The sequence below is a fragment of the Pelophylax lessonae genome (assembly GCF_965119305.1).
Source record: "Pelophylax lessonae genome assembly, chromosome: 9".
Lineage (NCBI taxonomy): Eukaryota > Metazoa > Chordata > Amphibia > Anura > Ranidae > Pelophylax > Pelophylax lessonae.
In genome coordinates, this window is record NC_138776.1 from 256,900,522 (window position 1) to 256,916,919 (window position 16,398).

The 16,398-nt window shown below is 47.3% G+C and overlaps 2 protein-coding genes across 2 annotated transcripts in view; both read right to left on the bottom strand.

Moving 5' to 3' along the window:
• LOC309564399 (uncharacterized protein) overlaps positions 1-16,398 on the bottom strand; it is a 252,084-nt gene that overhangs the window by 164,345 nt on the left and 71,341 nt on the right. The gene's annotated exons all lie outside the window — the stretch shown is intronic.
• LOC309562956 (oocyte zinc finger protein XlCOF29-like) lies at positions 9,702-15,260 on the bottom strand. The gene is made up of 4 exons (XM_082267283.1): positions 15,175-15,260; positions 12,448-12,583; positions 11,820-11,951; positions 9,702-9,795 (listed from the first exon to the last, which is right to left on the bottom strand). Exons 2-4 carry the CDS (start codon positions 12,517-12,519, stop codon positions 9,775-9,777), a joined length of 225 nt encoding a protein of 74 aa, XP_082123409.1. The 5' UTR covers positions 12,520-12,583; positions 15,175-15,260; the 3' UTR covers positions 9,702-9,774.

Here is a 16,398-nt window from a genome sequence, read left to right on the forward strand (position 1 = left end):
CCCTCCTCCTCTCCTGTGTGACTGTGTCTCTGCAGACCATCCCTCCTCCCCCTCTCCTGTGTGACTGTCTCTGCATACTATCCCTCCTCCTCCTCTCCTGTGTGACTGTCTCTGCAGACTATCCCTCCTCCCCCTCTCCTGTGTGACTGTGTCACTGCAGACTATCCCTCCTCCTCTCCTGTGTGACTGTGTCTGCAGACTATCCCTCCTCCTCCTCTCCTGTGTGACTGTGTCTCTGCAGACTATCCCTCCTCCCCCTCTCCTGTGTGACTGTGTCTCTGCAGACTATCCCTCCTCCCCCTCTCCTGTGTGACTGTGTCTCTGCAGACTATCCCTCCTCTCTCCTGTGTGACTGTGTCTGCAGACTATCTCTCCTCCCCTCCTGTGTGACTGTCTCTGCAGACTATCCCTCCTCCTCCTCTCCTGTGTGACTGTGTCTCTGCAGACTATCCCCCCTCCTCCTCTCCTGTGTGACTGTGTCTCTGCAGACTATCCCTCCCCCTGTCTTGTGTGACTTTGTCTCTGCAGACTATCCCTCCTCTCTCCTGTGTGACTGTGTCTCTGCAGACTATCCCTCCTCCTCCTCTCCTGTGTGACTGTGTCTCTGCAGACTATCCCTCCACCTCTCCTGTGTGACTGTCTCTGCAGACTATCCCTCCTCCTCCTCCTCTGTGACTGTGTCTCTGCAGACTATCCCTCCTCCTCCCCCTGTGTGACTGTATCTCTGCAGACTATCCTTCCTCCTCTCCTGTGTGACTGTGTCTCTGCAGACTATCCCTCCTCCTCTCCTGTGTGACTGTGTCACTGCAGACTATCCCTCCTCTCTCCTGTGTGACTGTGTCTCTGCAGACTATCCTTCCTCCTCCTCCTCTCCTGTGTGACTGTCTCTGCAGACTATCCCTCCTCCTCCTCTCCTGTGAGACTGTGTCTGCAGACTATCTCTCCTCCTCTCCTGTGTGACTGTCTCTGCAGACTATCCCTCCTCCTCCTCTCCTGTGTGACTGAGTCTCTGCAGACTATCCCTCCTCCTCTCCTCTGTGACTGTCCCTGCAGACTACCCCTCCTCCCCCTCTCCTGTGTGACTATGTCTCTGCAGACTATCCCTCCTCCTCTCCTGTGTGACTGTGTCTGCATACTATCTCTCCTCCTCTCCTGTGTGACTGTCTCTGCAGACTATCCCTCCTCCTCCTCTCCTGTGTGACTTTGTCTCTGCAGACTATCCCTCCTCCTCTCCTCTGTGACTGTCCCTGCAGACTATCCCTCCTCCCCCTCTCCTGTGTGACTGTGTCTCTGCAGACTATCCCTCCCCGTCTTGTGTGACTGTGTCTCTGCAGACTATCCCTCTTCCTCCTCTCCTGTGTGACTGTGTCTCTGCAGACTATCCCTCCTCCCCGTTTTTTCGGGTAGTGTATGGCCAGCATAAAATCCCCCTTCGTCAGGGGTTGGAAAATGTGATATCCAAATGTGTGGAAAAAAACATATCTATTGAACTCAACAGAAGAACTCCGGGATATTGAATTGTATCTCAATCATCTCTCCTATCAGAAGGTTCCATCCAGGAGATTTGATGTTTAGTCCAATAGATGCCTTTTAGCCTCATTGTCCAAGCCCTGATGAAGGGGGACTGTTGGCCTCTGAAACGCGTTGGGTATAGATTGCCATCAGGCCTGATTAACTGATGGGTTACCAAGTGCTACGGCGTCTCCTGCAGGTTTATATTTTATATACAAGGCAAAGAGTAGTAGACAGTGTGACGGGGCGTTTCAGTGATTTATGGTGAATGTGGGTTCATTTCCTTCTTCAATGGGCTTCCTGTCATGGACCGGGGTCTGCGCCACGGGGGACAGGTCAGGAAACTCAGGAGTGTACTCAAGGCCCTGTGCAGATGCAGGCTTCACAGAGGTGGACTGGGGGGCACAGGATGACATGGGATGCCCTGGGGTCACTGGGTGACACAGGATGATCTGGGGTCACTTATGATGCAGGATACTTTGGGGTCAGTGGATGACACAGGAGTGAACAAAGTCACTGGAGACACAGGCGCTGGGGGTTACTGGAGACACAGGCGCTGGGGTCATAGGAGTGCACTGGGGTCACAGGAGTACACAGGGGTCACTGGAGACACAGGCACTGGGGTCACAGGAGTGCACAGGGGTCACAGGAGACACAGGCACTGGGGTCATAGGAGTGCACAGGGGTCATAGGAGACACAGGCACTGGGGTCATAGGAGTGCACAGCGGTCACAGGAGTACACAGGGGTCACTGGAGACACAGGCACTGGGGTCATAGGAGTGCACAGGGGTCACAGGAGACACAGGCACTGGGGTCATAGGAGTGCACAGGGGTCACTGGATACACAGGCACTGGGGTCATAGGAGTGCAGAGGGGTCATAGGAGACACAGGCACTGGGGTCATAGGAGTGCACAGCGGTCACAGGAGTACACAGGGGTCACTGGAGACACAGGCACTGGGGTCATAGGAGTGCACAGGGGTCACAGGAGACACAGGCACTGGGGTCATAGGAGTGCACAGGGATCACAGGAGACACAGGGGTCACTGGATACACAGGCACTGGGGTCATAGGAGTGCACAGGGGTCATAGGAGACACAGGCACTGGGGTCATAGGAGTGCACAGGGGTCACAGGAGACACAGGCACTGGGGTCATAGGAGTGCACAGCGGTCACAGGAGTACACAGGGGTCACTGGAGACACAGGCACTGGGGTCATAGGAGTGCACAGGGGTCACAGGAGTACACAGGGGTCACTGGAGACACAGGCACTGGGGTCATAGGAGTGCACAGCGGTCACAGGAGTACACAGGGGTCACTGGAGACACAGGCACTGGGGTCATAGGAGTGCACAGGGGTCACAGGAGACACAGGCACTGGGGTCATAGGAGTGCACAGGGATCACAGGAGACACAGGCACTGGGGTCATAGGAGTGCACAGCGGTCACAGGAGTACACAAGGGTCACTGGAGACACAGGCACTGGGGTCATAGGAGTGCACAGGGGTCACAGGAGACACAGGCACTGGGGTCATAGGAGTGCACAGGGGTCACAGGAGACACAGGCACTGGGGTCATAGGAGTGCACAGCGGTCACAGGAGTACACAGGGGTCACTGGAGACACAGGCACTGGGGTCATAGGAGTGCACAGGGGTCACAGGAGACACAGGCACTGGGGTCATAGGAGTGCACAGCGGTCACAGGAGGCACTGGGGTCATAGGAGTGCACAGGGGTCATAGGAGACACAGGCACTGGGGTCATAGGAGTGCACAGGGGTCACAGGAGACACAGGCACTGGGGTCATAGGAGTGCACAGGGATCACAGGAGACACAGGGGTCACTGGATACACAGGCACTGGGGTCATAGGAGTGCACAGGGGTCACAGGAGACACAGGCACTGGGGTCATAGGAGTCCACAGGGGTCACAGGCACTGGGGTCATAGGAGTGCACAGGGGTCACAGGAGACACAGGAGTACACAGGGGGTCACAGGAGACACAGGGGTTGCTGGAGACACAGGGGTCACTGGAGACACAGGAGTGCACAGGGGTCACTGGAGACACAGGGGTCACTGGAGACACAGGGTTGCACAGGGGTCACTGGAGACATAGGGTTGCACAGGGGTTACTGGAGACACAGGAGTGCACAGGGGTCACTGGAGACACAGGAGTGCACAGGGGTCACTGGAGACACAGAGTTGCACAGGGGTCACTGGAGACACAGGGTTGCACAGGGGTCACTGGAGACACAGGGGTCACTGGAGACACAGGAGTGCACAGGGGTCACTGGAGACACAGGGGTCACTGGAGACACAGAGGTTTCAGAGGTTACAGCAGCAGAAGCTCAGCTTAGGTGTAGTAACACGTTCCTCCAATGCTAAGATGTTTGAAACTAGGAGTGTTGTCTCTGGATTAGATGGGTGCTGGCTCTCTAGATAAGGTCTAGACGTAGCAGCGGTTGCATGCCCTAGAGAAAACCCAGGAACAGGTGACTCTAACACCCCTTAGGTTTCGTTTTTTTTTTCAGTAGAGAGAGGTAGGAGTATAACTGTGGTTCTAGAAAAGCTCAGTTGGGATGGATCCTATTTCATGGAACACTCCACGAATGGGTTAAAGATAGATGGCAGTGGAATTTCCAGGTGATGAGCTGGGGATGGAAGGACATGGACACTTCCAGGTAGACCTAGAGCAAAGCTGGGGATGTGGTCCTATAGACATTTACATGGACAATGTGGTCCTACGTTGGGAATGGAAGCAAAAAATTCCCAAAGCACATGGTCCTGAAGGTGGCTGTGTATGTAAGTGGGTGCTGCAGTGACCAATGGCTGGAAACCGAAGGCATTCAAAGGGAGATGTATGTCACCAGCACACCGAGGATCTCCAGAACAGGTGTAAAGCTTTATTCAGTGATCACGTCATAGTTACATAGACGACGTTTCGGAGCCTGGCAGGAGCCCTTCATCAGGCATGGTCGCCATGCCTGATGAAGGGGTCCTGTGTAGACATGTGCAGAAGGAAACAAATTTGTCTCATTTTCAATTCCTTAGTTAACTAATTTGGGTTCGTTAAATTCGTTTTTGGAATTTCTTTAGTTTCGATTTGAATTTTCTGAATTTAATTTTTTTTTCTATTTGAATGCGGCCGCTGAATTTTTCACATATAACACTTGCAATATGTTTATGTTTCATATTTGTTTCCAAATTTGAATCAAATTTGTTATTTCAGATTCATTTTGTTTCGGTATTTCAGAGGAACGTTTACATTCGTTACTATTGTGATTCGGAATTTCAGATACCTCCGAGTGACACATGTCTAGTTCTGTGAGGACACTGGGATTTTAGTGCCTTCAGACAACCCCAGTCTTAAAGGGCAGCAAGGCCGTGGCCATTTGGGAAGCCAAGCGTGAGTCCCGAGGAAAAACACCTTTGAATAGGTTGGATAAGGGGCCCTGTCTCTTAGCCCAGGAGAAAGGTGCTACAGCATCGAATTTTTCGTCTTGGACTAGTTCTGTGAGGCTCTGAAATGTGGCTTACGCAACTAGGATGTGATCGCTGAATAAAGCTTTGGACCTGTTCTGGAGATCCTTGATGAGTTGGGGACACTGGGGATGGAGGCACAAGTATATTTCATCAGACACCTTGGTGATGAGCCGGGTGGTGGCACTTAGTCCTTTCCAAAGAAACAATGGTTCTAAGCCAGGGGATGGGGGTAATAAAGAACAATTCACATGATATTATGGTGCTGAGCTGGATTTGGTTATTTTCAGGGGGACTACAGAGTCATTGATACATTAATCGTACAATGCGCTGTTGAACAAAGAACATTTCCAGGGTCATCCTGGTGCTAAAACGGGAAAAATATAGAAGAGTAAAAAAATAAATAATAAAAAGGTCAATATATTTTTGTTCCTCTTTTACTATAGTACAGGAAACGTCAGTTATGTTGGAGTTCCCCTAATGATACGCTTTGCACCCAACTATATGTTTCATACTGAAATCTATTTTGGCAATTTTTACTATTATGCAAACATGAGGCTGGGGCGATGTCCCCGCCTCACCGTAATCCTCCTGGAATGTAAAGACCAGGGCTTTTTTTCAGCGGGAACGCAGTTCCGGAACCTCCAGTCTGAATGTATGCAATGGCAAAGGGGTGCTGGGGTCAGTGGGGTGAGCTGAAGGGCCTATTGATGCTGGCTGCTGGGGGGTCTATTGTTGCTGCAGGGCCTTTTGTTGTGGGTGGGGCTATTGTTGCAGTGGAGGATTTACTGTTGGTGGGAGGATCTATTGTTGGGGGGGGGGTCTATTTTTGCTGATTCCAGGGGATCTATTTTACTGCTTTTCTTGTTACCATTAACAAATTCCATGCAAACTACTTAGCACAACGAATTGATACTTGATTCTGTATTCTCTAAATTAGGTGGTGCTGGAAGCTGGGTGGGGGGGGGGGGGAACCAAGGGATGGTGCTCAGAGGGGGATAGGGGGTGGAACCAAGGGATGGTGCTGGGAGGAGGGTAGGGGATGGAACCAAGGGATGGTGCTCGGAGGTGGGTAGGGGGTGGAACCAAGGGATGGTGCTCGGAGGTGGGTAGGGGGTGGAACCAAGGGATGGTGCTCGGAGGTGGGTAGGGGGTGGAACAAAGGGATGGTGCTCGGAGGTGGGTAGGGGGTGGAACAAAGGGATGGTGCTCAGAGGGGGGTAGGGGGTGGAACCAAGGGATGGTGCTGGGAGGTGGGTAGGGGGTGGAACAAAAGGATGGTGCTCAGAGGGGGGTAGGGGGTGGAACCAATGGATGGTGCTGGGATGGGGGTAGGGGGTGGAACCAAGAGATGGTGCTCGGAGGTGGGTAGGGGGTGGAACAAATGGATGGTGCTCGGAGGGGGGTAGGGGGTGGAACCAAGGGATGGTGCTTGGAGGTGGGTAGGGGGTGGAACCAAGGGATGGTGCTCGGAGGTGGGTAGGGGGTGGAACAAAGGGATGGTGCTCAGAGGGGGGTAGGGGGTGGAACCAAGGGACGGTGCTCGGAGGTGGGTAGGGGTGGAGACGAGGGGTGACTCAGAAGTGGGGAGTTCCAGCACCTATGCTCTGAGAAAAAAAGCCTTGGTAAAGACAATCTGTATGGTGAATAAAACACTGAAAATTGCACCATATATGACAAATATTTACTTTTTATTTTATAAATCTAAGACAACATTATCAATTTTGATCATAGAAAAACTCTTATTTACAACAATTTGCTCCTTGAAGCTTCAGAACATTGGAGAAAGGTAGAAGGTGTCTCGAAATGGTGTCTAAAATGGGTATTGAGACTTCCTCCATGTGAGAAAAACCTTGTCACTCAGAACATAACTCAGAAAAGCTCAAGAACATTGTAGAAAGTCTACCTTCATTTCCTTTGAATCTCTTGTGAATGAGGAGCACATAGTCGGCTCATTATGACCTTACTTGGGTGGAGGTCCTTGAAGCGTGTTGAGATGCTCTTTGACCAAAAGACTGTCCACACGGGTGCACCAGAACAAAGATATCTTAGAGAGGGCTGGTGAATAGAAGCAAATTTGACACAAGTGTGGAAAATGTTTGTTGTTCTTCAGACATCAGAACACCTTCGCCACGAAGTGATGTCTCAAATGGGTATTGAGGCCTCCTCCATTTGAGAAACGACCACAGAACATTGGAGAAAGGTGAAAGGTGTCTCGAAATGGTGTCTAAAATGGGTATTGAGGCTTCTTCCATGTGAGAAAAACCTTGTCACACAGAACATAAAGCTCCAGAACATTTTGGAACATTTACCTTCATTTCCTTTGAATCTCTTGTGAATGAGGAGCACATGGTCGGCTCATTATGACCTTACTTGGGTGGAGGTCCTTGAAGCGTGTTGAGATGTTCTTTGACCAAAAGACTGTCCACATGAGTGCACCAGAACAAAGATATCTTAGAGAGGGCTGGTGAATAGAAGCAAAGTTGACACAAGTGTGGAAAATGTTTGTTGCACTTCAGACATCAGAACATCTTCGCCACAAAGTGATGTCTCAAATCGGTATTGAGGCCTCTTCCATGTGACAAAACAACCACAGCACTCAAAACATGAACTTAGAAAAGCTACAGAACATGGTACGAGCGTGACCTTCATTTCTTTTGCGTCTCTTGTGAATGAGGAAAGCTTGGTTGGCTCATTATGATTTTAATTGGGTGGAGGTCCTTGTAGTGTGTTGAGATGCACTTTGACCAAATCCTGTCCACACGGGTGCACCAGAACAAAGATGTATTCAAGAGGGTTGGTGAGTATTAAGCCCCGTACACACGATAAGTAATTCGGAAGGGAAATTTCGTCCTGACGACCGATCTGCCGATTTTCGGATTGTTAGTATGGTGCTTTTCGACAGCCGACTCCGACTTTTCGGCTGACAAAATCCTGATGTTGTCCGTAATACAACGTCCGATTTTCGTCTCATTAGTACAGATTTCGATGGAAAAAAATCTTAAGTGCAAGACTAGGCATGCTCAGAGACGAAAGAACACATACAAAACAATCCAACACATGACATCACTTCTGAAGAAGAATTCTGTCGTACGGGAAAATTCGTATCAAAAAAACCTCTTCACTTTCCACATGTGACTAGCATGCCACAAAAAACGGATGACAGATCGTTCGATAATCTGATCGTATGTACGGGGCTTAAGCAAAGTTGACACGATTAAAAGGTACCAGTAGGCATAGTATTGTTCAAAAAGTGAGTTGGTCTGACTGATGTAAAAAAGTGTCTACTTTTTCCATTGGCAGAAGGTTCCAGTTCATGTTTGGCATTAGCATCAGATGGTGTTCATTCTCTATTGTTGAAAAAGATATTCCAATGGAAATTGTTTGTCGTACTTCGGACATCACTGCGAACTGATATCTCCAATGGGTATTGAGGCCTCCTCCAGGTAAGAAACCTCTTGCTAGGGGAAATTTTTCAAGCATGACACAACTTGAATTTATGATGACCGATTGCTCCCCAAAGCTTCCCAGGCTTCGAACATGGCAATTAACTCTGGTCCTTGTAGTGTGTTGAGATGCACTTTGACCAAATCCTGTTCACACAGGTGCACCAGAACAAAGATGTATTCAAGAGGGATGGTGAGTATAGGCAAAGTTGACACCAGTACCAGTAGGCATAGTATTGTTCAAAAAGTGAGTTGGTCTGACTGATGTAAAAAAAGTGTCTACTTTTTCGATTGGCAGAAGATTCCAGTTCATGTTTGGCATTAGCATCAGATGGTGTTCATTCTCTATTGTTGAAAAAGATATTCCAATGGAAATTGTTTGTCGTACTTCGGACATCACTTCGAACTGATGTCTCAAATGGGTATTGAGGCCTCCTCCAGGTAAGAAACCTCCTGCTAGGGGAAATCTTTCGAGCATGACAACTTGAATTTATGATGGCTGATTGCTCCCCAAAGCTTCCCAGATTTCGAACATGGCAATTAACTCAGGTCTTTGTGGACTTTATTTAGATGTTGGGCAAGGCTAAATTTCTGCTTGAACCGTTTGCTGCATTTTGGACAAGGAAAAGGCCGCTCGTCCGTGTGTGTCCTCTCGTGTTTGAGGAGTGTACCTCTCCGTGCAAAACCTCTCCCGCACTCTTCACAAGTATACAGCATCACACCAGTGTGGGTTCGCTGGTGTCTGAGGAGTGATCCTTTCTCTCTATAGCACTTTCCACACTCCAAACATGAAAAAGGAGACTCGCCTGTGTGACTTCTGAGATGTATCACGAGATAACTACGCCGTTTAAAATACTGACCACACTCCGAGCATGAAAAAGGCCTCTCATCGGTGTGAATTCTTTGATGTTGGACAAGACCATTATTGTCCCTGAAAGACATCTGGCATTCTGAACATGAATAGGGGTACATGCCAGTGTGCAGGTATTGATGTGCAACAAGATGTGCCTTTCTGTTAAAACATTTATCACACTCAGAACATGGGAACATCTTATCACCTTTATGTTTTTCAGTACTTGACTCGTTAGGTGACAGTTGCTTAGAACTAGAAATACCTGTTGACCGACTCACAGTGTGGCTTTTTGGATAGGCATTTAGGGAACCACCATGGGGTCTTTTAGTGGGCTCCTTAGGATTTAAAAGAACCATTGACCTATCCACACGATAACATCTGCTCTGTATGTATGGGGTAATGGGCTTCGCTTTTGAAGAATATCAGGCCAAGTCATTATCTCCTGCACCGCACCCTGGAGATAAAATAGAATGTTCCTCCAAGGAATTTAAGACGCCATGTGAACCTGCTGGGAAAAAATGTTTTAACAATAGGTCACAGTGTGCATAAATTAATGACATTGTTATATTGAGAAATGGAGATGGACCTTTCATATGGTGTACAGTATCTCCTCCTCATTTGTTGGGGACATGACATTATATTGAGGAATGGAGATGGACCTTTCATATATATTGTACAGTATCTCCTCCTCACTTGTTGGGAACATGACGTTATATTGAGGTATGGAGATGGACCTTTAATATGGTGTACAGTATCTCCTCCTCATTTGTTGGGAACATGACGTTATATTGAGGAATTGAGATGGACCTTTCATATGGTGTACATTATCTCCTCCTCACTTGTTGGGAACATGACGTTATATTGAGGAATGGGGATGGGCCTTTCATATGGTGTACAGTATATCCTCCTCACTTGTTGGGAACATGACGTTATATTGAGGAATGGAGATGGACCTTTCATATATATTGTACAGTATCTCCTCCTCATTTGTTGGGAACTTGAGGTTATATTGAGGAATTGAGATGGACCTTTCATATGGTGTACAGTATCTCCTCATTTGTTGGGAACAAGACGTTATATTGAGGAATGGAGATGGACCTTTCATATATATTGTACAGTATCTCCTCCTCATTTGTTGGGAACATGACGTTATATTGAGGAATGGAGATGGACCTTTCATATGGTGTACAGTATCTCCTCCTCATTTGTTGGGAACATGACGTTATATTGAGGAATGGAGATGGACCTTTCATATATATTGTACAGTATCTCCTCCTCATTTGTTGGGAACATGACGTTATATTGAGGAATGAAGATGGACCTTTCATATGGTTTACAGTATCTCCTCCTCATTTGTTGGGGACATGACATTATATTGAGGAATGGAGATGGACCTTTCATATGGTGTACAGTATCTCCTCCTCACTTGTTGGGAACATGACGTTATACTGAGGAAACGAGATGGACCTTTCATTTGGAGTAAAGTGCCTCCACCTCATCTAACACATACAGATCCAGAAACAATTAAATTACTCAAAAGTTCCAACCAAATGCAGCATATAGATGGAATTGGACAAATATAATTTGTTACAAAAATATAAAATGACTCTTTCAGCTGTTGTTTGAAGAGGTATTGTAAAGTTTTACTTTTTCAATTAAAATTGATATCTCTACTTTACCATGTACAGTCCAGTCTCCTCTTACCCGGTGATGTGAGGGGCGGCTGATTCTCCATCATGATGTCCTTGTAGAGATCCTTGTGTCCTTCTATATACTCCCACTCCTCCATGGAGAAATAGACAGTGACATCCTGACACCTTATAGGAACCTGACACACACAATGATACAGTCACCATCCAGACACATCCCTTGTCTGTTACTGGATAATGTCCCAGAATTCCCGGCACCGCTCACCTCTCCTGTCAACAGCTCAATGGTCTTCTGGGCAACTTCGAGAATCTTCTGCTTGTCGATTTTCTTCGTAAGAAGTAATTGAAGTGGAGGACATGTGATGGTCATAGAGTCAGCAGACTTTATAGAAGGGCTCTATATTTCAAACAAAAGAACAGTGATGTCATGTGACCTCCCAGAATCCTCCTTACCTCTCCGGTCAGGTCTGTGTTTTATTAATAGAGATAAGAGTGATGTCATGTGACCTCCCAGAATCCCCCTCACCTCTCTGGTCAGCTCTGTGTTTTATTAATAGAGATAAGAGTGATGTCATGTGACCTCCCAGAATCCTCCTCACCTTTCCAGTTAGCAGGTAGATGATCTTCAGGGTGAGATTAAACATTATATTATTGACATGAATGTTCTTCTTTTCCAGTTTTTCTTCTTTTAACATTTTGTGGTCCTCCATCATCTTGTAGAGATCCTTGTGTTCTTCTATATACTCCCACTCCTCCATGGAGAAATAGACAGTGACATCCTGACACCTTATAGGAACCTGACACACACAATGATACAGTCACCATCCAGACACATCCCTTGTCTGTTACTGGATAATGTCCCAGAATTCCCGGCACCGCTCACCTCTCCTGTCAGCAGCTCAATGATCTTCTTGGTGACTTCTAGAATCTTCTCCTTGTTGATTCTCTTGGATAGCAGTGATTGCAATGGAGGAAGTGTGATGGTCATATGGCCAGTATTCTTTACAGAAGGGCCCTATATTTAAATAAAAGAGAAACTGTGATGTCACGTGACCTGTCAGAATCCTACGCGTTTCTACAATTGGGTCTGGATTTTATTGATAGAGATAAGAGTGATGTCATGTGACCTCCCAGAATCCTCCTCTCCTCTCCGGTCAGCTCTGTGTTTTATTAATAGAGATAAGAGTGATGTCATGTGACCTCCCAGAATCCTCCTCACCTCTCCGGTCAGGTCTGTGTTTTATTAATAGAGATAAGAGTGATGTCATGTGACCTCCCAGAATCCTCCTCACCTCTCCGGCCAGGTCTGTGTTTTATGAATAGAGATAAGAGTGATGTCATGTGACCTCCCAGAATCCTCCTCTCCTCTCCGGTCAGCTCTGTGTTTTATTAATAGAGATAAGAGTGATGTCATGTGACCTCCCAGAATCCTCCTCACCTCTCCGGCCAGGTCTGTGTTTTATTAATAGAGATAAGAGTGATGTCATGTGACCTCCCAGAATCCTCCTTACCTCTCCGGTCAGCAGGTAGATGAACTCCAGGGTATGGTTTAATATCCTCTCAGTCATGTGACTCTTGTCCATCTTTAGTGCTGCAGTAACGTATTTCGGTTTTGTGCGTCCCTCATACCTTCAGCAATCTGATAATCTGTGATAATTACATAAGAAAATAATAAATAATAATGAAATTCCAGCATACAACTTGTACATTCAATTTGGCAATTTCCTTCATTTGTAGGACGATCTCCTATAGACTCACCCAACATTGTGTGGGGATATCGGAGTCAGTTTTATACATTGGCGTTGTAACCAAGAGTTAAAATCCAACCATGCCTAAAGGGTTAAAACACTTTAACGCCATGAATAAGTTGAATCCATACATTCCCCCTGCCTGGCTAGGTCAGGTCACAGGAGAGGTCATGAGGCATCTACCCATCTTCTCCTCGTGATCACCAACAGGTGACCTTCTCCCCACCTTCCCTCAATGCCCTGCCTAACCAACCAATTGCCAGCTCCTGTTTAGTCACATGGGGGCAGGTGAAGCATGCACAGCCCTGGAATAGAGCAGAACAGGTGGGGTGTGACTAATTATTCATCTTCGTTTTTGCACTGAAGACATCTTCAACTTTAAATCTTCTCCAGCTAGTGATCCAGAACAGTGTTATTCCACCACGCATAGAGAACAGTGTATGATCATCACCAATGGGGAACAGAATGTGACCACCACCAATGGAGAACATATGACCACCACTCATTGAGAAAAATGTATAACCACCACCCTTTGGAGAACAATGTAAAACCACCACCCTAGGAGAACAGTGTAGGGTCACTACCTTTGGAGAACAGTGTATGACCACTACCCTTGGAGAACAGTGTATGATGACCACTACCCTTGGAGAACAGCGTATTACCATTACCCTTGGAGTACAGCATATGACCACCACTCTTGGAGAACCGTGTATGACCATTACCCTTGGGGAGCAGCGTATGACCACCACCCTTTGAGAAAAGTGTATGACCATCATCTTGGAGAACAGTGTATGACCACCAACCTTGGAGGACAGTGTATGACCAACACTCTTGGAGAAAAACAAATGACCATCACCCTTGGAGAACAGAGTATGACCATCACCCTTGGAGAACAGTGTATGGCCACCACCCATTCAGAAAAATGTACAACCACCACCCTTTCGAGAACAATGTAAAACCACCACCCTAGGAGAACAGTGTATGGTCACTACCCTTGGAGTACAGCGTATGACCAACACCCTTGGAGAACAGAGTATGACCATTACCCTTGGAGAACAGTGTATGACCATCACCCTTGAAGAACACCATCTGACCACTCCTCTAGGAAAACAGTGTATTACCATTACCCTTGGAGAACAGTGTATGACCACCACCCTTGGAGAACAGTGTATGACCACCACCCTTGGAGAACAGTGTATGACCACCACCCTTGGAGAACAAAAAATGACCATCACCCTTGGAGAACAGAGTATGACCATCACCAACTCTGGAATGGAGAACACTGAATGATCATCACTAATGGAGAACAGTTTATGACCACCACCCTAGGTGAACAACGAATGACTACTACCTGTGGAATCAGTGTATGACCTTTGGTGAACAGTGTATGACCATCACCCTTGAAGAACACCATCTGACCACTACCCTTTTAGAACAGTGTATGGCCATTACCCTTGGAGAACAGTGTATGACCAACACCCTTGAGGAAATTGTATGACCAACACTCTTGGAGAACATTGTATGATCATCACCTATGGAGAACAGTGTATGGCCACCACCCTTGGAGAACAGTGTATGATCATCACCAACTCTGGAATGGAGAACAGTGTACGACCGCCACCCCTGGAAACAGTGTATGACCACCACCCTTGAAGAACACCATCTGACCACTCCTCTTGGAAAACTGCGTATTACCATTACCCTTGGAGTACAGCATATGACCACCACTCTTGGAGAAAAGTGTATGACCATCATCTTGGAGGACAACAAATGATCATCACCCTTGGAGAACAGTGTATGATCATCACCAACTCTGGAATTGAGAACAGTAAATGATCGTCACTCATGTGTTCCTCCTGAATTTGTAGCCCTGACCTCAGCCTAACTTTGATGTTTGTGTCCCCTTCAAAGACGACCTGTATTTCCTGTATTCCTGATTTGTTTTCTCGGGCACAGGCTCCAGGGCTGTCACCTTTGTCCTTCAGTCACTAGATCCTGGTGGGTGTTTCTGGTGTGGGGTGGGGGAGAGGTCAGAAGATGGACATGGGGTGTTATGGATCTCCACACACAGCCGGGAGTATTACTGACCAGTGGAGTCCACTCTTCTCTAACTTTACAGATGTGTGAGCAGTGCCAGGAAACATGACCACCTGATCCCGGAAGTCACATGATCACCCCAAGCCACAAGGAGGCCATTTTATTGTAGCCAATCAACACATTACATTACCCTCCCTCTCCCATCCTTCCTATATTAACCCCTCACTGCCCCTTCCCATCCTATTTACATTAACCCTTTACTGCCCTCTCCCATCCACTGTACATTAACCCTTCACTGCCCTCTCCCATCCACTGTACATTAACCCTTCATTGCCCTCTCCCATCCACTGTACTTTAACCCTTTACTGCCCTCTCCTATCCACTGTACTTTAACCCTTTAATGCCCTTTGTCCCTGCTGGGTGTGTGCCCTGCTGTGTCACCCCTGGACTTACCCCTTGTTGCTTCCTCATATCTTGGTCCTGTGTTTCTGTGGGATCCTCCTGGATGAGCCATACAGCAGAGCTCCATATACACCCGGAACCTCCATGTGATCCCTCTCTATCTTCCAAATTCATCATTGTCCCCCCCCCTCCCCCGCCCACTTTACATTCTCCACTCACTGACCCCTCCCACTCACTGTACATTAACCCTTTACTGCCTCCCCCTACCACTCACTCTGCATTAACCCTTCACTGTCCCCCTTCCTCCATTGTAAATATACCCTTTACTCTCCCCTCCCCCACTTACTGTGCATTAACCCTTCACTGTCTCCCCTCCCCTATTGTAAATTAACTCTTTACTCTCCCCTCCCCCACTCACTGTGCATTAACCCTTCACTGCCCCTTCCCACTCACTGTACATTCTTCACTGACCCCCTCCCCCATTGTAAATTAACCCTTTACTCTCCCCTTCCCCCGCTGACTGTACATTAACCCTTTATTGCCCCCCCACTCACTGTGCATTAACTCCCTCACTGACTTACATTAACCCTTTATTGCCCCCTCCCTATTCACTGTTCATTAACCCTTCACTGCCCCCTCACTCACTGTGCATTAACCCTTCACTGTCCCCTCCCCCACTCACTGTGCATTAACCCTTCACTGTCCCCTCCCTCGCTGACTTACATTAACCCTTTATTGCCCCCCTCCTCCCCCACTCACTGTGCATTAACCCTTCACTGCCCCCCCATTGTAAATGAACCCTTTACTCTGCCCCTCCCCCACTGACTTCACATTAACTCTTTACTGCCTCCCTCGCTGACTGTGCATTAACTCTTTACACGCTCTTCTTAATTAAAAAATGTTTTTCTTAATTTGGATAAAATAAAGGAGGGTTATAACCCTTGTCAGATGTTTTTTTTTTTTGCCATTTGTGTCCCATTGGGGGAGATTTGCCTTCACTTCCTGTTCCATATCCAAAACAGGAAGTGAGAGAGGAAAGCCTCCAAAGTGGGGGAATTCCTGTCACCAGAAATAGTGTCCCCATTGGAAGATTTCCTCTCTATTCCTGTTCTGGTGACAACCCAAAATTTGGGATTTTTAATAATGGTAAATATGAAAAATAGAGAGGATGAATCTCCCTAATGAGGGACACAGTAATAGAAGCCTGGCAGGGGTTCCAATCCCTCGCCACTCTGTCCAAAACTAAAAAAAAATTTGTTTAGTTATACTTTAACC